Source organism: Scatophagus argus, chromosome 10, assembly GCF_020382885.2.
Source record: "Scatophagus argus isolate fScaArg1 chromosome 10, fScaArg1.pri, whole genome shotgun sequence".
In the NCBI taxonomy this organism is placed as follows: domain Eukaryota; kingdom Metazoa; phylum Chordata; class Actinopteri; family Scatophagidae; genus Scatophagus; species Scatophagus argus.
Window position 1 is genome coordinate 5588794 of NC_058502.1, and position 21222 is coordinate 5610015.

General features: G+C 41.0%; 2 protein-coding genes across 4 annotated transcripts; both read right to left on the reverse strand.

Moving 5' to 3' along the window:
* Positions 1-52: 52 nt before the first annotated feature.
* myoz1a (myozenin 1a) lies at positions 53-5291 on the reverse strand. 3 transcript variants are annotated; one of them, XM_046402828.1, is made up of 7 exons: positions 5203-5291; positions 5048-5083; positions 3221-3307; positions 2350-2537; positions 1641-1917; positions 948-1110; positions 53-872 (listed from the first exon to the last, which is right to left on the reverse strand). In XM_046402828.1, the coding sequence occupies exons 3-7, from the start codon at positions 3303-3305 to the stop codon at positions 638-640; spliced, it is 948 nt and encodes a 315-aa protein (XP_046258784.1). In that variant the 5' UTR covers positions 3306-3307; positions 5048-5083; positions 5203-5291; the 3' UTR covers positions 53-637. The 3 variants fall into 3 exon arrangements, with proteins under 3 accessions (XP_046258784.1, XP_046258785.1, XP_046258783.1); XM_046402829.1 differs by lacking the exon at positions 5203-5291 and adding an exon at positions 4788-4934 and having other exon boundaries at positions 5048-5196; XM_046402827.1 differs by lacking the exon at positions 5203-5291 and having other exon boundaries at positions 5048-5196.
* Positions 5292-9230: 3939 nt separating this feature from the next.
* Positions 9231-20059, reverse strand: synpo2la (synaptopodin 2-like a). Its single transcript, XM_046402495.1, has 4 exons — positions 19702-20059; positions 16366-16517; positions 15329-16047; positions 9231-13751 (listed from the first exon to the last, which is right to left on the reverse strand). Exons 1-4 carry the CDS (start codon positions 19801-19803, stop codon positions 11158-11160), a joined length of 3567 nt encoding a protein of 1188 aa, XP_046258451.1. The 5' UTR covers positions 19804-20059; the 3' UTR covers positions 9231-11157.
* Between the last annotated feature and the right edge of the window lie 1163 nt (positions 20060-21222).

A 21222-nucleotide genomic window follows, 5' to 3' on the forward strand; every position in this document is an offset into this window, starting at 1 on the left:
ACACAAAATTATTTTCCCTTGACATTTTAATCACTCTACAAGAGGATTGTCAGAGTTTGAAAGGGTTTATTGTGGAGAAAATGTGTTGGTACAGAAGGTCAATGGATAAGCAACTGTCTCTAGGCATGCATGGATTAGACAGGTTTGTAGGGTTTTCACAGCTCAACAAAAGAGCAGAGTATCTTAACAACTAAAGAGGCACTGGGAAGTAACAAATATGGTTACAAGTTGACATCAAGACATTGTGTATAACAGCAACATAACATAAATCCGTCCTCCATACCTGATTCATTCTTTCCTCATTGACGAAATCTGCAACTTTTCACCAACTTTTCCTACAAATTAAAGGAGTATTTAGACTCAACTTATAAACTTAACAAATAAACATTCCATGTTTTATTTCCCCATAACATCCATAGATTTTTTTGCCTTGCAATCAAGTACAGAACAAAATAAGAACATGACCACAATTTATATAGACATTCAGTTATCCACACTGAGAGTTTTCAAATTCACAAATTTATCAGTTAATCGTAAGCTCGTCTATCATTCGTGTGCATGCTAATGTGTATGCATGCATTCATGCTTGTGTGTGTGTCTCTGCCGAGTGAATGCAATCACAGCATGAATATTTTGTTCACAGCTCATCTGTCTCTCCGTCAAAGGGCACAACATCCGACTCCATATGAATGCTGCTGGGCTCACTGCTGCCTGCCCAGCCGATAGGAGTGCGGTTGAAGGAAGGCCGGCAGCCGATGTCATGTTGGTACACCACTGCAGGTTCCGGCTCCTGTTTAGCTGGCTCACTTTCTGGAAGCTGGAATTTCATGAACTGGTTGGCCTTCTCAAAGCCGCCGTAGGGTATGGCACACCTAGAAAGGTGAGATGGTTATTACAGCCCCTGTTTGTCACACAGCACCTACAAAGTCAGGCCTTGAGGGAATTACCTGTTGAAGCATTTCCACATGGGCAAATCCTTTTGCTTAAAGGGACCAGGCATTGCAGTTTTCAGAGTAGCTAACAGATTTTCATCACCCTTCATGGCCTTCTCCCATGGGGACACGTACATCCTCGCGTGAGTGTGTTTCTTAGTGTCATCGCTTCCACCTCCTGTGAGGAAAACAACCACGGCTAAAGGATATGACACACTCAGCTGGAGTTTGTAAGGCTTATATCAAGTGGTAATATTCGTAACATCAGTTGATTGTTTATGTAGATGAAAAAGTTAAACATCTTGGGAAATATTTTCATTCATTTTATTGCTAAAAGTTAGTCTGTACAGATTTTGCTTGAGCCAGCAGCTGCTTAGCTTAACTTTGCACAAAAGCTGGAAATGTGGGGAAACCGCAACTGTGACTCAGCAAATTGGCACATTATATCTCATTTGTTTTATCCATTCAAAAGTGACTTGCTTAAGTCTCTGTTGCATTATGGCTACATTATGGCAACGACATAATTTATTGAGTTATATTTTTATGAACTTGCATGGTTTTTTATTTATATTTTGAGTGTTTGTTCATTTCAGAATCCAGCACTTTATTTATTGAATGATTAAGTCAAGCAAAATCTGTATCCTTTGTGCTTTCACAGGCACTATAAAACAGAATTCTCATAAAAATGCTTAATAAAATGATACCAACCTTTTAGGGGAGACCACTCACTCACTCCCTCTCCTTTTCCACCTTTTCCATGGTCTCCCCCACCCATTCCTCCTGCATCTCCTGCACCTCCTGCACCTCCTGCTCCTCCTGCTCCTTTGCTTCCGGGCTTTGGAGGAGGCACAGGGGCCCCTCCCCCAGCATGAATCCCAACAAAATGCAGCTGTCCAGCCTCTTTGCTAAGAAAATGCCCACCAACATTTATCATCTGACCTCCCATCTGACCACCCAGAGAGGGGACAAACTTTTGGAGGTTGTCCTGAAAGAAACATGATCAATATAACTGAACATATGCCACACTCATTTGTATTTGCTGATAAACTATGCCACATCTTCTTGAAACTATACCCGACAAGCATTACTGATCACACTAATCTGACTGCTTTGGTTTGTCAATAATCAATATTTGTCAATAATAAGCACCCAGCTGAGAATCGGGTTGCTTGATAGCTGTCATTGCGCTGTGTTTCTTTCAAACTGTTAATTAGGACAGATTAAGGATTGAAAAGTGACAAGAATAAGTATGTTTTTTTTTAAATACACAAATTTGTCATATTTCTACTTGGGAAATGTGTTTCAGGGTTCCGCTGGAATTTCAGGTTTTTTGTTTGCATTTCATAACTAACCTTTGAGAAAAAAAATGCCACAAAAAGCATTGGAATTTGTTTTTCTTCATAAACTATGCTCTTACCATAGACTCGCTGCTGAAGATGTCAGGGTTGTTCTCATAGATGAACTTCTCTACTCTCTGCTGCCTCATCTTGAACATCTTGGAGCCGCGGTTCTTCATCAGGGAAAGCTCCTCCAGCATGATGTCTTTGGGAGTCCTGATTTTTGTTCCCAAGTCAAACTCAGATGCTTCTGGCTCTGACTCGTACTCTAGGTAAGGGACATTTGCACAAGTCAGCATTATATTTTGTGTCAGTGTAGAAAGGAAATGTCTTGAAGGTATAGAGCTTTGTTTTCTTATATATTCACTGATGTTTAATCATAAGTGTCAAAATGATTTGTCCTCTTGACCAGAGATGCTTTGTTTGTCAAGGACTGGGATTCATGGTAATGACATGCCAAAGAGAAAAACTGGAAAACAGTCACAAAAGCAAAAAGCAATCAGTAATCCATCTTGTCTGACATGACTGTAACTACAAATTTTAGGGTTGTAGTTTAGTTCTCTTGTGTCATGAGCACAGTATTTCCTATTTTTCTCTCTGTGTGCATTTATATGCATGTTTGTCCTGAAATAATATGTTAAAAGTTTTGCACTTCATAACGGTACTTGATTTTACACATTTGTGATAACATTTATTGACTGTTCCTATGGTATTTTTACCGACTGGATAAAATACAGTAATTCTGTGAACTCAATAAAGTCAGACTACAGAATCTATTTAGAGTTATGTTAATTAAATTTGTTCTTGTTTTGTGTTATTTTTATTCCTATTTTTTACTTGTCCTTCATTGTAATCCCATGAGATTTGTACCTATCACCTGTCATCCATCTATTTATTTGTAAGAGCAGAAATGAACATTGAAAATTTGGTCATATTTTCTGCCAGCCTTACCATCCTGAGTGATGTTTGATAGGTCAGTTATGATCTTGGAGATCTTTTTCCGCTTGTTTATGGGGGCTGGTGTTCCGAGAGGCATCGCTAAAAGGTTAAAGAAACAATATGGTGTAAGCAGTAACAATATAAGGGTTACAAACTTACAGAAAGAAAATTTGAAACCAAACATACACTTTTCCCAAACATATTCAACAGTAATAGAAGTCATGAGAGTGAACCTCTTTCTCAATACAAAGGACAAAGTAATGTCAAGTGTTACCAGAAAATATTTTGTTGTTAAGTTGATATGTTTAATACAAATAAAACTAAAGCAAAAACAGAAATTATAAAGAAAAAACTAAAACAAGCAATGCTCACAATGCAACAACTTGAAGATGTTTTGCTTGATATCATGAATTCTATTTATCTTTTATATTTCATTAATGATGTTCCTTTTTAAAAGGACTAATTGACAGCAACGTAACTCTGAAAGCTAAAATCTGAGTCTACATTTTCATATGTTTTATCCTTCAGTTTTAAGATACAGTAAATTTCTCGTGATTGAAAGAAACTTGGACAGACTGCTTTGTGATAATCTCCGCTTCTCAAGATCAATCTTCACCATCAACACCTACAGCCACCCCTGAAAATCAATCCACTGGACCTGCATGTATCATACAGACAGACAGCATAGGCCCTGCTCATTTTTCAAGTTCAAGGGGGATGTCACTGCCCTCAGATTCCCTGCATTCCCTAGTGAAACAGATGTCTACACCAAAGAAAACATACAGCTTAATGTGTGGTTTAGTTTTGTTTGGAGAGATGAGATCTGTACACAGACTCCGTCAACACAAACAGAAGCGCTTGGTAATCGGTACATTCTGATATTCTTCTACAGCAGTTAAAGTGAAAGCCTTAGGATTGTAAAATAGGATCTGATCTTGTTTCTGCATGGGAACATGGGAGTAATATTTTCCTCATCTGTTAAGCTATCACTCACTGTTGAAACATGTTAACATTAACAACCAAATTTCTTACTACCTGATGTGCCTCCCTTGTCTGAGACATGTATCTGGTTCTTACATTATCTTATCTCTTTATTTTACAGGGTTTTTTTTTTGTCTATGTGTATCAGCACCCTCAGCTCTCAACAGTTTCTTTAAGGCCCAGTCAAGTGGCAAAACACCACATCACATCTAATGGCTGTAACTCAACCCACTGTAGCTATTTTTAAAAGCCATTTACAGCCAAGACATTTTAGCGACGTGCAGTGGCGTCATTCAACTATCAAATGGGCTTGACACAACTCTTAAGGACACAATACACAACCCCAGAAAACAATGCTAACTGTATGTTTGAACCTGTGTCAAAACACGTGAGATCTGAAGGAGTTGTGGATGTTAACAAGGAGGGTTTTGGACACCCTTTTAATTGCTTTACATAACCACAAGCTTAGGGCCCCTTTGCATTCATATTTATCACCCCGCCTGTCAGGGTTTGGTAACACCATATAAAATCTCTGCAACGCCCACAGAGAGGGATGGTCAGCACATTCACACATACCTTTGGTCATTTTAAGACTTACCAAAAAAATCTAAAAGCAGCAAAGTGACTCCCGGAGCGATTTTACTTTAATCGTTGGTAGAATCAAAAGCATTCGCATCAAAACCAAAATCATCAGGTCTACAGAGTTGCTGAGGTCATCTTCCATTATTCTTTTCCCTGAGATCAGCTGCACAACCCACAGAAATTATGGTTGGAACATGTTCCACAGCCACAATTTAAATCCAAGCTGTTGGTTGATTAGTAGAACAAACCACACCGATGGGATACAGATCCACTCACCGGGTTTTTGTTGTGATCCTGGGAGGAGAGACAGACCTATAAATACCAAACAGAGAAGAGGAGACCCAAGCCTCAAACTTACAAGTTTACAAATCCCTCAATGCCTCTGACCCTATGTGTGGCTGGACCCAGGTCTCGGGAAGTGCAAAACCTACCCTACACTCAGATGGCAGATCTTCCAGAGGGTTGGGGTTGTGGGTGGCAGCAGTGTTGGTGTCAAGACGGGAGGAGGAGGAGGAGGAGGAGGAGGAGGTTGAGGTTAGGAGTATGAATAGGGATTCGGGGAGGGCATTAAGGCGGAGGGAGAAGTCTCTGTTGGCCAGCTGAAAGTGCTGATGGGGATATTAAGGGCACAAAATCATTCTCACAGATGGTTCAGAAGACTATATTTAGTAGCAAAGAACGAGAGGAACAGAGCTCAGCTATAAGATAACGTCAAAGGACTCTGGGGTGTGTTTGGGGTATACAGAGAGAGGGAGAGTGCTGTGAAAGGTTAAGCTTATGTGTGTATATTAAGGCCATGTGAGTTTGTGTTTCTGCGTGATGGTTAGCTGCTTTACTCATTACAATACTCTAACCTGATACTAGATTGTCACATTTTCAGTTTCTCCAAAGCATCACGTGACTGTTTATGATGGACGTGTGGAAACAGAGCTATTAGATACTCCAGCAGTGTTTGCGTGACTAAAACAACTCGTGCAAACGCATGTCAAAGCGCTGGAGAGCATCCAAGGAAACACATATACTTTCCTGTGGTGTCCTTTGCGATTCTGTTTGTTTTAGGAGATTTTCAAGAACTGAAGCATGAATGCATTAACAAAAAAAAACAACAACACTTCTTTGTGTGTGAAATTAATTTATTTTTAAGTTTTTGTCTGTGATGCAGGGTAGTAGGCATGAGTGCATGAGTCTAAAGTCCATCAGCGCAACCCTAAAACCACTCTCTCAAATATACATTTTGAAAAACATCAGCACAACTTTTGAGACGTGCTGTTTCTTTATGTTGTGTCCTCTGAAATTCTCCTTTGAATCTGACAAGAGCTTTCTCTAAATGTTGGTCTTGAAAGTAGCCTGTGGTTAGGTGTTGTTCTATTTAAATGCAAAATTGAACTTGATTTACAGTATACCTATAGATCTATATAACTTATTATGTTTTGCAAAGGGGATAGTAGCCTGGCATCCAGACAAATGCCCATCACCAGCAGTTTTGTTTCTAATAAATGGTTCACTCATATTTGGCTCAGTTCTGCCTGCCCTTGTCCAGCCTCCTCTTAAAATAACAGGTCTGTCCCCACAGTACTCAGTAATTTTAGACCTAGCTCAAAATATCAAGTACAGAAAGTTTCCCATCATCACACCGTAAGTGAAAGATTTTCAGTCTGACTTGTGGCCCCATGTGGTCTTACATAAAGGAAAATCTGTCCTTTGTTGTCTGGGTCCCTGCTGGCTCTGGAGCAACGTGTTGCTTATTGTTCTGTCAGTGTCCTCTCTCAAGCAGTTTGGAATTACAAATGATGATGATGATGAGGATGGTGGTGATTTTTTGGTCAGTCTCTTTTTGTTATGTCTTCTTGTTATTGGCATCTTTGATGATATATTCATGTCCCTGAAGATTTAGATCACTGATAAATTATGTCTTACTGTCGTTCTATTTCTGTTTCTCTGAATGATTGTGATTTTAGACAAGAACCAAGGGGAATACGGCACGTGGTGTTTTCAATACATCTTGAAATAGAAACTTTCCAGAGCCTGAGAAGCCAGTTTTATTTTTATTTGATCTAATTTAAGCAATTACTTAATTACAGTAGTGTCCTGGCAAAATGTCATTTTCTCTCTAAATAGTGCTCTGTTTGGCTATTAACAGCCCGGTATAGCCACCCTGTGAGTGTGGAGTTTGGCAACAAAATGCCCTTCTAATTGTACACTCAGTCAGCATGAAGTCCAACACAGAGTCTACAGCACCAGTCAATGGGAAATGTTCATGTAGATGAGGAAAAGAAACTAATATTCCCAAGATTTTCATGTGTCACCGAACACCCCTTTTTAAGTATGTTGCTGCTGCTGTGGTGTAGTTAAATTTTTAAAAATTGTAAAGATAAAGATCTATCAGTGGCTAAGTGACACTGGTCACGGTCTCTATGGAAAAGAACAGTTCATGATGTTGTGAGAATCGGATGTGTTGAGAATTCTAGCAGATAGCATTTCCTCTGTTTCTGCAGCTACCTCACCTAAAGTAAAAGACAAGATGATGCTGTGAAGTATACTGTTGGACAAAAGTCTTCTGGGGTCAGAACAGCCTGGATTTATATTAATATACAAAGGTAAGTGAGCAATCGGTCTGTCTGTCTCTTTCTTGCTTTCAAATGACGCCCTCTGGTGGCAAAGCCTACAATTTCTTGCATGCACAGTACTTGTGTTTGGTTTTCTCTGTATGGAGCCAAATCAGGGCCAAAAGTTGACAGTGACAGCAACATGTGACAGTTTATGGGGATGATAAAATGAATGCATGTGCATAAGAACAAAATGTATGAATGTGTGAGTGAAAAATATGAATGTGAGAGTGAAAATGTATGAATGTGTTAATCAAAAATATATGAATATTCCAACAAAAATATGTAGGTGTAAGAATGAAAATACATTAATGTGAGAGGAGAATGTATGGCAGCACAATACTGGTACAGTATTACAGTATTACAATACATACTGGTGTTGGTGGGCGCACCAACACCAGTATCAGCCAATACTTTGTGGCATTATCTGTTGCATGGAAAGTAGCAAACGTCAAAAGTTAAAGTGTGGCTGTTGAACTGCACAATCTTGTGCTGCCATACATTCTCCTCTCACATTAATGTTTTCATTTTCATTTTTACACCTACATATTTTTATTGTCATATTCATATAGTTATATTCATAGTGTCTTGGTTAATGGCGTCTGGTTGTGTTTGTCAAGTACTGTTCTCGATCAATAATTCATCGACTCCAAAGATTTTTGTTCCTATCAGTCATTTGCATGAGGCAGTAAGGTCCCGGCTATCCTTTCAGGTGTGAACATGTTTTATTCGTTACACGATAACCTATTTATTTGGCATGTTTTCCACCGGACATTTTGGCTGTTTGATGTATTCATCTGCCGGACAACAATGCCTAACACTGGCCAGCAGCCACATATGCCAGCTAATTTCTCAAGAGTATCTATTCCAAAAATAACCAACATTGCAACCTTGCCGGCGCGGCGTTCTTTATTGTATGTGGAAAATGGGAAACGTTAAAGTGTGGCTGTTGAACTGCACCATCAGGCATAGTTTATTGCTCTTGTACTGCGATCGGTGGCAAGTTCGGATTAAAACTGCTTGCTAAACAGGACCTTATCAGTGGCGTCAGTTTTTTCACTGCTCATAATGTGACTATAGTGTATAGAGTCAGTGTGGAGTGTGGAGTCATACTTCTCACAGTACCTATGTTCCCTGAAGGCAACGTGATAGAGGAAGGCCCTCAGCCTTCTTTATTATGCTGCCACTCATGATTGCCCCTCTAAGCTGATGCCCCTCACGCCAGATCCGGGCCGGAAGTTTGAAACTGAAAAGATGAAACCCCAAAGTGAACAGAAGATCTGAAAGCAAAAAAAAAAAGATTTGAAACCTGAAAAAATAAGATTTGAAACTGTAAAAAAGAAAGTGAATCTGACAACATGAAATCTGCAACTGAAAAAAAAGACCTCAAAGACTGAAATATATATGAAAATGAAAAGTGAAAATAGATCATTAATTCAAAAGAATTTCTGAAATGAAAAACTTTTCCTACACTTATTTTTAGTTCGAGTACAAAATCAAAAATTTCAGCTTTGAAGTTCATATCTATTTTTTAATATAATGAAGCATTTGGCCCTGATTTGGCTCCGTATATTTGGTTTTCTCTGTTATTCTTTCTCTTTTTTACCCCAAGACGGCAGTTTAGCTTGCTGTAATGGCCTTGTCTAATTTTACTGTTATAATATTATTACAGTAATAAAACGGATGGAAAACATCTGTACCCTTAAAGCATCTAATACACAGTTACTGCATTACTTCATTACTGATATTATTATTTAATACATGCATGATTGTACAGTACTTTAAAATAAAGCGTGGGACCACACAATCAGCAACAGGGGGCAGTGTGAAATCAGGTGTGTCAGACAAGTGGAGAGCTTTCAAATCTAATTTTATTTCCTTTAGAAATGTCTCATCTCGTACTCAATATAAACTTCAAAGTATCAATAACAAACATTTTCAAACTTATTTAATAGAGGCTACATTCACAAACATGTATTTGTCATATTTTACACCTCAACACAGCTATTTGCACACTCTAGACCTTTGCAGCCATATGAAAACAAGAAAATGCTTTAAGACAGATTTTATTTGAAAAATGGTAAAAAATAACAAAAGTATCTCCCCATGAATTACACAGCTGAAAACATCATATCCATTTCTTTGTTTCTTGCTTGTTTCCAATAACATACATAGTCTCTCGAGGTACATAGCCATTAAATATTTATATATAATATGTTGCTTTGTTGTTATTTTTTAATGACAACCATTATGAATATAAAGACACCAGCTATATTTCTTTCTTCTTTCCATCAGCTTTTTTTTTAGCTTTACCAGCAAACTTCAGGTATCAAACTTTCCTGAACATCCTCATTCAACTTCTACAGGCTGTGGGATTTCATAACTATGTACAATTGAACAATGCTTTAAGTCCCAATTTACTGAGATGGAACCACATCTGACCATAACGCTTCAAGTGAAATGGTGGCCTATGACTCCATTCAGTAAACTGGTACCTCATATCCTTTCTTCACAGCACTCTCATTTCGTGAACCCTTTTATAAATGTCTCTCAGTCATTCAACATCCCCTTGCACAACTTCACATTAAATCACAATTAAACAAAACAAAATACACATGACTTAATCTGTCTTATTTGTTTAATAAAAGTTAAGAATTTACATATATCTGCAAAGATCACACTCACATTAAGGAGGCTCTGGTGTGCCTGAGTAGCACTAGAAGCTGTGATATCCAGTGTACATTCAGTTATAGCCTGGGCACTTGTTGAATGTGACCCATGCTAAAAAGACAGCATTGCGCTATTGTGCTCAGAAGTATGAGGTAAAACCTCACTAATACTTGAAAGAGTAAAACTTGTTTTCACATATAGTTCACGGTGAGCTAAGTTGTTTAAAAACATATAACAATTTTCAACAGGTTATGTATCATTAAAACCCCCGGATGAGAAGACTGGGTCATCATGGGTTCCTTCATGATAATGCTACAGACAGAGTAGGGAAAAAAAAATTTGTGCACATCAGTTAGTAGGACAAGTGCTGAATAACACAATCGCATGTTGCTCTAGGATCCTTCACCTGTCAGCACACTACAACAAACATTATGTGATTTAATCCTGTGGTCACAACTCCAACTATCAATGTTCAACATCTTTCAGACATTTCAAGTTTCAAAGAATATTCTGTACAGGCTCTGTTTAGATGGTATTTCTGTTACATTAGTAAAAAGATCTCCAGAAGCCTTACACAAACCTCCTCCAGGACAGGCACATGGTAGGATATACAGCATCATACAGTATGTACTAATATATTCTGCTATTATTGTCACTCAGTTACATGTGTGAGTAAATGTGTTGGCAGGAAAATAAAGATGGTAAGAAACATCTTTTAAAATTTGAGTTGTTTCTAGATTTTGACTTTATACTGAATCAATTCATCAGGGGCTTGAATTAATGGATGTATAGTTATCTTATTAATATATTGGTTATTTTATTTATATTGAGTCGATTAGAGAATTGCCTGTCACAATTTCCCAAAGCCTAAGCTGATATGTTATAACCCAACCAACCACACAAAACCCCAACATATTAAATGTATGCTGATGTAGAGAAAAGCAAAATATTGTCACATTTGATAAACTGGAACCAATGAACAATTGGAATTTTTTGCTTGACATAAACAATAAACCAATTAACAAAACTTTTATCAGTTAATTTTCTGTAGACATTTCATCACTAAATGAGTGGTATGGCCATGTCTCCTAGTGACTGATTTACTGCTGTTCACATTGCCCCTGGCCTCCAGACACGGGGCTGGACGCCTCCCTTGGTGGCAACAAAACGCGGTTTGGGTGCCTGAATTGCATTGGACTTGAGTGGGGGCAAAGAGGCAAGAATACTGAGCTCAGGGGCGCTCTGGAACTGCTTGGCTGTCTGGAGTCCAGTGGTATATGATACTGGAGTGTAGGGTGTAGGGACAGCATGGGACACAGGGTTTGGAATAGGGGTTGCAGAGAATTTTGGGAGGCTAGGCAGTCCAGCTGGTTGGGTGAAAGCTGAGGCACTGGCTGGTGCTGGTGCTGATGTAAAGAGAGGGGCTGGGGTTGGAGTTAAAGAAGCAGGAGGTGGGGAGGTCATGTCAGAATGAGTTAAACGTGCTCCAAGGGTAGTGGCTGAGCGGGGTGCAATGATTTTGGGAGCCAGAGTGGGAGCTGACATAGGTGTTGGTGTGGAAAATCGCTTGACCTCATAGACACGAGCTGTTTTGATGGGGATCTGCTTAGGTGGGGTTAATGAGCTGCCCACCATTGTTGTTGTGTAATCACCCTGGTGTTGCCTTTGGGCCTGGTAAGAAGGCATGGCTGATAGATTAGTAGCACTCCCCCCATAGTTGAACATGGCAGAGTTGAGCTGGTAAGGCTGCCTTCTCATAAAATCCAGAGCTTTAATGCCCTCTCTTTGGGAGCCTGCTCTGCCCCTACTATCTGGCTTGCTAATATCCTTCTGAGGCCCCATAGGGATAGAGGGGCCATGGAGTGGGTTGTACCCAATTGGTGGAGGGGCACGGACATTTGGGGAGTATTTCCACTGGGAAGGATTGGAGGAGTCAAGGGGCTGGACTGTGCTGTGCAAGGCCACTTCCTGCTGGTAAGGGGTCTCAGGTGGGGTGTCCACTACATACATACCCATGCGACTCTGCCTGCGAGCAAACAGCTCAGCCCCCTTACCCCCTGCTTGAAGAAACTGTGGGGTCTCATGGACGACCTTAGGCTTGGGTGCCACTGGAGGAGGTGTCCTCCCTATGCTGACCTCACCATTCCTCTCCTCCTCTGCACCATCATAGATATTCTCATATGGTTGTTGGCCATAATTCTGTCGGGAGGACCTGTCATCCAGCTTCTGCACCATAGACAATAGATCAGGATTGGGAGATTTCTTTGTGACATCTGGCACATTGAACATTGGTTTGGGTTTTCCACCCCGCCGTCGAGCCTCAAGTAAGATTCCTGTGCGACCTGTTGGACCAGGAACAGGGATTGGAGCTGTGGCTTCGGGCTGAGAGACCACTGACACTGTAGCCGCAGGAGCCATAGAATATTGAGGGGGAGGTGGCTGAGCAACTGGCACTTGAGGTGGAGGCACTGGAGCAACTGGATCAGCTAAACCAGGAATTTGAGATACAAAAGGAATTGGGGCTGGAGGCAATGGTGCTTGTGGGACCAGTGGCACTGAAGGCATACACACTGGGGGCACAGTTGCAAATGGAGCATGATGAACAGTGGTTAATGTTGGTGATGACTGCACTTTCTCAACAGCGGTAGAGATGGCTGGAGGGTGAAAGGTAACAGGAGCTTCTGGTGTTTGTGCCAGGGGACCTTGAGGTACAGAGGGTGGTGGAGAGACCACTTTTGGGGGAACAGGGGCTAGTTGTGATGTTACTGATGTAGCATTAATGGTTAGTTCAGAGGCAGTGGAGAAAGGTGGTGGCACCACAGCTGTTGAGGCAGGACGCTGAGTCGTCTTTGCTACAGGTGGTCGGAACGTTACGGGGGCAGTCGCAGCTCTAATGCTGATAAAGCCAGGAGTGAAAGGACGTGCTGTTCTGTTGAGGACATTACTAGCAGATAATTCTGGTAAAGGTGTTTCAGTTGGTGGTGCAGGTCTCGTCAGAATAGTAACTGAAGCAGTGGCTGGTTTGGGAGTCACAGCTGGAGGCGACATCATGCAAGTTGCACTACTTGCAGAGTAGGACACATCCCCATTAGACATTCCGTGGGCTGCAATTGGACCTGGAGCCTGAGAAAGCTCTTGTTGTAAGGCTGTAGGAGTAGGTGGTATCATTTGATGAGACTGGAGGTTTGGTTGCATCTGGGCTTGTACCTGCTCCTCGATTTGAGACTGTGGAGGAGCCTGTGGTTGTGCTGCCTCTACCTTCTTGGCATGCTCAGCAGCCCTCTTTCTCTGTTGCTCAAACAACTGAGCTCCCTTACCTGCAGTCTCACTCAACCCTGGACTAGGAGCGTCCTCTGCCCCATCCCCACGACCCTCAGCACCTGCAGTTGCCCTCTTCTCCAACATATCCAAATAATCACTATCCCAAGTAGGGTCAGGAACTGCTGAAAAACCATCCTCATCAAACTCTGATTCACTGCCAGGAAACACCCCATCCTCCTCTTGTGAGTCTTGACACCTATCCTCGTCCACACTACCAAAGCTGGTGAGAGTGTACTTCTTGGAGCGCTGTCGCCTCTTCTTGAACATCAGTACCCCCTTGGAGTGCGGGTTGGGAGCATCGGTCAGTAGGGATGCAATTGTTCGACACTTACTTTTGGCTTCTTTTACTTGCTTGTCTTGCATTGTATCCCCTCGGTTCAGTTCTACAGGGTATGAAAGCAACAGCTATTAGGAATAGTTTCACAATAGCATAAGTACTCAAGTAAGGTCAGAGAAGTCTGAATCAACAGGCTTGACATTTAAGCCAAGACCTGACTCTGACACAAACATCTCAACCTGTCCTGACTACCATTGCCTTCAACAGGCATCCATCTTTAAACTTGCTACAGGAACTCTTCCAGGAAAATTCCATGCAAGCCTTCCGCTTCTCACATTAGCTGCAGTGAAGGATAACATTTGCACGTTATTAGTCTTATTTACTTTGACATCTAACTTATCTAAAAATATTTGCAAGGTAGTGGAAAGTTGCATGTTGTAGGTGACTGGAAGGAGAACTTCAAAGGGTAGCCCACAACTTGTTATAGTATTAAGCAGATTATCATAGCCACCCTAATGTTGTTACCGTAATATACACTACCATGTGATGGGTGTTCATAATTTCTCTAAGACAGGGTTCCTAAGTAGGACATTAGAATGTTAAATCTGTAGTCTCTCATGGCACAGAGGACTTACAAGGGTAAATTTATTTAAATCCTTGAAACAGCTCATTGACTTCTGTCACCTCTGCTCTTTCCCGAGGCTCATTATTGATGATGGAGAGAATAACAAGCTGTTAGCAAGAATGCTTGCTCAGTTCTGTTTGTCTGTTGTTTGATCTCTGTCACACATTTTGACTAAAGTTTGTGAATACCTAAAAGTGTAAGATGTGAAATGATTTGTGATGTAGCATAAACACTGTCAAATATGAGCATCTTCAGCAGCAAGGTGACTGTTTCATGTTCCTCTGTCATGTAATAATATCATCCGGCTTAATGGAGGCATATGTCAGTGGATTTTACACAAGCATAAAAACACACCTGTCATTGTGGCCCAACCTTTGTCATATTGAATGCTACAAATATATCATGCTTGTGCTCACAGCAAAATGAAAGGACAGCAAGAGAAACAGAGAGAGAAGACAGGGAGAGAGAAGCAGGCCAAAATGAAAGTCTCCCTGCTTTGCTATTTGATACCTAAAAGCAGCTGTAGATGCTTTTCAGTGCTTCCAGATTGATCTCTAGGGTTTTTACACACATAACTGGAGGTAAATATAGTAGACAGTAAAGGCTGTGCTCTGTTTTACAGACTTGAGTGAGGTTAACACCCACTCACACTGCTAACTACTGACTACTAACCTTAAAGAAAACTGATGGATGTTTTGTTAGTTCTAGTGAATGACTGGGAATGTGAATTATTAAGACAGAATACTCCTCAAACACTATTCCTATTGGGGCTTTATTGTGCTGTAAAGCAGATGGCACACAGAAATAATACATTGAAAATAATATCATAACTTACTTAAAAAAGCATACTTGAAAAAAAAAAAGATTTAATTGTGAGGAATGTGTATCTGCTTTAAGAATTTACAATAGAATGACATGTGCTTAACTTTAAAAAAAGAATCACAAAGTTTTGAGGCTCTTGAACCAACCAGTGACCTTCATCAGAAATGTAAACATAAGTGTGGACAACTTGTATGAAGGTTAGGTCCCTGATGTTGTTCCTCATTAGTTGTACTTACTAGCTTGCTTAGCCTTTTCCATGTAGGTTGTCGTAAGCTCCTCATCAACAGGTTTATTCACAGGACCCACCATGGGCACAAATTGGCTACGAGACCCCAGCATCAGCGCCTCTTTAGCCCTCTCAGGGGATACCAGTGGCACGTTAGCTGGCTCTAGAAAGCCACTATCCTCCTCTTGTCCCCCATCCCGTGGCCCCTGGTCATCTGCTGAGGAGATGATAGAGGAGGTCTCTGTAGATGTCTGCGAGGACCACATTCCTGGACCAGGAGGCTGGTAAATCACCTCCCTCCTTGCCACCCCTGGGAGCCCCCCTCCTCCATCTCCATCTCCCCCACGTCCATCCAACAATTTGGGAAAAACATGTGCATCTGGAGCACTGTCATAGCCGCTCATCTCTGACGTCTCCCCGCCTTCAGGGGAAGCTCGTCCTGTTGGTTTTCCTGGGTTGGAGTTGCTGGGGCTGCGGCGTTTCTGCCTGCGCTGCCTCTCGTAGCCTGCCACATCTGCATCACTGTCAGTCTCACCATAGTAAGCCTCACTACCAGGTGGAGATGTTAAACCACTGGTCAAGGAGGAGCGACTATGATGTACCTCACGGACAGGTGCATGGTGGGGGTTTGTGGGTGACATGGCGCGCAGAGCAGCACGGTACTCTTTGTCTATGCGGGGAGATGGAGCACGAGTCACAAGCACCACGGACTGAAAACCAGCAGGCACCCTGCAAAGTGTCAGAAGGCATAAAATATTGATGGGGACAAATGAAGGAAGGTGATAGAGTCTAATTTTCTAAAGTTGGATTTTGTCTGTTCTAAAGACTAAATAGGGTCTTAGCAGCAGCAGCAGAAACATTTGTTAGTCCAAATGCTTTTTGATTTATTTTGGGAATGTAATATACATTAGTATCAAACACATGTACATTTTAAAAACTTGCATCTTTTGTCAGACTTCATTATATCATGTCTTTTCTTATCCATTTCATTGGACTGATGGTAGTTTAGTAATAAAACCAGTAATCCATGTTATTTTTTCATTCGACCTTTTGACCCGGATGTGTAATATCCCTGGAGAGCTGTCGATGAGGTCCATGGCCTGGGCATGGGACAGCGTTCCACATGGCTGTTCATTAATGGACACCAACTCATCAGCCTCCCGCAACCCAGCCCTGCATGCCTTGCTGCGCTTACGCACCTGCACAAGGAAAGCAAATTTCAAACTCTCACATAGATGACAATCATAAACACAAATGTTGAGTTTTTATTGGTTTGGTTTCCAGTTCCAGTAGGTGTAAGTCTTTGCAAGTGATAAAAGACCAAACCCCTTCAAGACCAAATTTCTAGTCTCGGGTCAACAGCTTTGGTCTGAGCTGTTATTACTAAGTAGATGGTTAAAAGAAGACATTAAGACAACAGTACTTTTACTTTTTTTCTTTCCATGCTATCTTATCATTTCCCTTAGATTTTTATGTTCGGCTGTTGTTACTGTAGGTGCAAAAATAAATATCTGGCAGTCTGGTGCATTTATGTTGTGGTCTTGTCTTGGTTTTTGATAGTGACTGCATGGATTTTGTCCTGACAGCTCGGTCTTGCTGCAGACATAGGCCACATATTGCAGCTTGAGTGGGGCTCTCACACACACTTTAACAGGGAAATGCCAGCCAACAGCCATCTTCATTTGGTGCTTTGCTATTTGTGCCCAAGGTCTCTCAGGACCATGGCGTTATGCCCACCCTAAATTGCCTCAGGTCAATGCGAGCCATGTCAACATGTTCCATAATAAATTTCAAAGCACAAAAAAAAGACAGTGACTGCCATGTTGAGTGCACTCAATGAGGGCACTGCCATGTATTGAATTAATATTGTATGTTGGATTTCAGAGATAAATGCCTGGCTTGACCTAATTACTGTAGTTTTCTTTCCAACTATTCTCGTTTGCCCGTAATGAAATCCCACATCCCCTTTTAGCTAAGCCTTTCAAAGTGGCCTGTGCCTGCTTGTGGTTGAGGATGCCAGTTATTCAGTCAGTCACCTTGTGGTTTCAAGTCATAGCAGTTATAATACCTTTACAGGCTTTCACGCACACACTACATGGACTGATACAAAAATATACATACACTCACATAAATAAACACACAAATATCTGCATGCAGGCCCACATTCACAAACACTGCTCTGACACACCAGCTCTTTTAGTTCCTAAGTCCCTAACTGCTCCACCTGTTATGGTCAGTATACTATGAGTACTGACGAGATAACACCTTCCTGCTCTCCGGGTGAAGGAGCATGCTGTTCTGGATAGCCAGACAGAAACAGCTGTCGTCCACCACCATAAAGGTGATTTGGTGTTCCGTGTCTCTGTGTGGATACTACCACTACCAAGTTCTGTATAAGTCAACTACGTATGATAGGATTGTGGTTTTAAAGAGGAGAATTCTTAACACGCTAAATACTGTCTATGAGAAGTTGTTTTTTTCCCTGATAAACTGTACGAAATTAGCTTCTTTTAAGAATTACAAAAATTAACTCTTCAAAAACCATTTTTTGTAACTCTGTTACAGTGTCACTAATATAATTATGTTTAATTCAACATAATTGTGCATCATGTAGAGGTAGATAATTAATTAAATATACAATGGTTGTCTTAGATGCCTATGAGTTTTGTTATAGCTGAGAAAGGCTTGCGATACAGTAAAAGAGAAGAATTATTTGAAAATCAGAGCTGAAGAGGTTGACCAAAGCAAGCTGGTTTCTCTGTCCTGATCATTTAGTCACAATTCATGTGGTGTCTGAACAGGAATGATATGCAGTACAACAAAGGTTTAGCAGCTGGGATTTCCTTTGCACATGAAAAAAAAAACAGTTAGGTGTTCTTCTCTAAGCTGTAAGATACTGAGTAGTTCATGAGGTGCTACTCAGTATAAATAGTATGTGAGGTTAATTTTTAAGTACTGAGCTGAAACACACACCTTGGCTGACCCAATGACCTGCTGCTTCCCAACCAAAAATAGCCATTTGGAAAAGTAATTCTGCTCAGTCAACAATTATTGAAAATGTGTGTGGATATGTGTGTTTGTGTGATGTAGGTTCATGTGTGCATATATTGTTTGTGCAGGTGTACTAAAACCTGAACTATCCTCATATCAACATCCTGTCCAGAGATCTCTCTATGTAAAGATTTCATACAAGAGAAGGTCTGTTCAAGTTTCTTTAAACAGCAAGGACAAGTTTGGTCGAGTGACGAGTGGTAACTGTGGATCACATCACAAGTTATATCATCATCAGACTGTGATGTCGTGGATACTATCAATCATTTTCTGCTTTAGCTTTATGTTAATATATTTTTTTTCCCGCTTGAAAGCCTAATTAATCTTTTAATGCAGTATATAGTATCCTTTGGCCTACATGCCAGTCTTTCCTTTCGCAAATGGAGATCAAGATTTATATCTGGACTGCTTCACTGGTGCCAAATGTGGATACCAAATTCTTGTGAAGAATTTGCTCTGGGGGAGTAAAATGAGCTGAGAGAGCCTCTCAGCTCATTTTGTATGGCAGTTGTAAGGTTAAATGTTTCCTTTACACACTGAATATTTCCTTTCAGTGAACTTTTTTAACACAAGATGTGAAAATAATTTTCACAAAGAAAAAAATATATATATATCATCACCATTTTCACTTGAGTCTGTTCTGAACCACAGCAGTTTCAAGAGCTGAACTAAAATCAGACCCTTATGACATTCGGTCTTCACTTAATGGTCCAGATAAATCTCATGTAACCTGCCAGCTTATACATCACTCAGCATGGCTGAAATGATTTGAATTTCTTACTGAAATCGTGACGTACTGGAAACATACTAGCTCAATAACGTAACCCAGATCACAGTCATGGACAAATGGTACATACTATTGTGAAGCTCCTCTTACTAAAGAAAAGTTGAATGATCAGTGTCCTTATTTATCTAAAACAAACCAAGAAAGTGAAGACACATTCAGGTTTTCTGGTCAGTTCACAACAACTTTGAGACTGCTAATGTTTAATCATCGAAGCAGCATTCAGTGTACATACAACAGGATTGTCCTACATTCCCAGCTGAACTTGTAGTTTGAAGTTCACCCAATCAATCATCGGTGGGCCTCTGCATGAAGACCATCCTCAAACAAGATGATGACTCATATTCAGGCCCCAAACTGAGTTGCATGACATCCAGTATTCCATTTCAGCTTTGTACACAGCTCCATACTTCTCTGCCTAAAATATCTCAGCTGACGTTTCATTTTTCATTTGCGAGGCTGCTGAATCAAGCACAATTTTACACTTTTCCACTCTTCAAGCCATGAAATTACCACTTCTGTCCAACCTGCTGAGTGACCTGCCATACCTTAGCCACCTGGAGTGGTTTGTGATGCTCCACACCTCCCTGGAGACGAAAGCCCCACGGTGCTCCACCAGACAATGTAATTATCACTTCCTCTGCGACCATTGTTATGCTCTCTGTGTCTCTTGTTCTTCTTTTTCTTGGTTATTTTCTAGTCCACTTTGATTTTTACGTTTCATCTGGGGGGCCCTCAGTGCATTGGCCCCATGGTCCGCAATCAGGGCCCCCTCAGAGAGCTCTGGCCTGCTCTGTGCCTGCCACACTGTCCCGGTACTAACTTCTTTCTGAGTTCAGCTTCAATGCTGATCCTCTCACCTGAAAACACACACACGCGTGTGCCCACCCACACCCGGAGTGGGCTGACCAGCATAGGCAGGCCAACAGAGAGAGGGAAAAGGACATAGAAATGTGATGGGAGGGGGGAGTGTGTCTGCTTACACTGAAGAATGCCTGCTGCCCCAGATGAGTGAGGGGAGGGTCCACCACAACACTTGTCCTGTCACTCAGACCTATGCTCGCTGATAGCCCCTCCGAAAATAGGACGACACCACCACTTTGGCTGCTTTGCCTGCTTGCCTGCAGACCAAGGGAAAGTTAACTTTCAGAACGTCCAAATGGCACTGTTTCATATCTGGCTTTACAGCATTAAGGTCACTGTTAACCTTTAGTCGGGTGACAGGCAGCCTCCCAAATCTCGGGGCTGAGACATACCGTGATAAGACATTCCTTACTTGATTAGTTACATTCAAATACCCTTCAGCTTTGTTCAGAAATCATAAACAATGAGTGGACTGATCCTTAGTGCTGAAACTGCTGTACAATCTGCCAGCTCCTCTGAATCTGGAGACATTCTGGGCTGTCATCACAGAGCCTTTAGGATAAATACTTATGCAAGCACTGGATGAACAGCTTTCATATGTAGACTGAGATATTATGTCCTATGTTAGAAGTCTACAACACTGAATGATTGACAATGCCCATGCTTGCTTATGTAAAACTGATACCGAATGCCCGCACGAACAAAAGTTCCATGTGAAGACACAAGAAAAACAGTTTTTTTTTTTCTTTACTGAAGTTTCTGTGACACAGTTTGGTGCATGATGTAGACATTGTTGATAGAAAATAGCAGAGATATGATAATATATCTCTTGGTAGGCAGATTAATCTCACCAAATATCTACCTTTATTCCTGTGAATCTGTCACTTAGAGCCCACGTTCTTAAACCCAGTTAAACAAAGGTGTCGGTTGTGATGGCAGCTGGAGAGTGAAAGATATTTAACACAGAGAAATAAAACTGAGTGTACAGACATTCTAGGGGCTGTATTTAACATCAGCATGCTCTCAGTGACAATGCTGATTTGCTGATGTTAAGCAAGTTTAATATTTACCATCATAATTTAGCATGTTAACATACTAACATTTGCTAATTAGCACTAAACACAAAGTGCAGCTGAGTCACTTTTTGTGTTTACCCACAGGATGTCATGGTGGAGGGTGTCTTCATCAGGTTCTATCCAATTAAA

What these genes read in the sequence shown, in the direction of transcription:
- synpo2la (XM_046402495.1), bottom strand. Translation starts at nt 19,803, where the DNA reads ATGGTCGCAGAGGAAGTGATAATTACATTGTCTGGTGGAGCACCGTGG. An exon ending in AACCACTCCAGGTGGCTAAG is followed by an intron (nt 16,518 to 19,701) that starts GTATGGCAGGTC and finishes TTCCTTGTGCAG; the next exon opens with GTGCGTAAGCGCAGCAAGGC. An exon ending in TTACACATCCGGGTCAAAAG is followed by an intron (nt 16,048 to 16,365) that starts GTCGAATGAAAA and finishes GACACTTTGCAG; the next exon opens with GGTGCCTGCTGGTTTTCAGT.
- myoz1a (XM_046402828.1), bottom strand. Translation starts at nt 3,305, where the DNA reads ATGCCTCTCGGAACACCAGCCCCCATAAACAAGCGGAAAAAGATCTCC. An exon ending in ATCAAACATCACTCAGGATG is followed by an intron (nt 2,538 to 3,220) that starts GTAAGGCTGGCA and finishes TCCCTTACCTAG; the next exon opens with AGTACGAGTCAGAGCCAGAA. An exon ending in TGAGTGGTCTCCCCTAAAAG is followed by an intron (nt 1,111 to 1,640) that starts GTTGGTATCATT and finishes TTTTCCTCACAG; the next exon opens with GAGGTGGAAGCGATGACACT.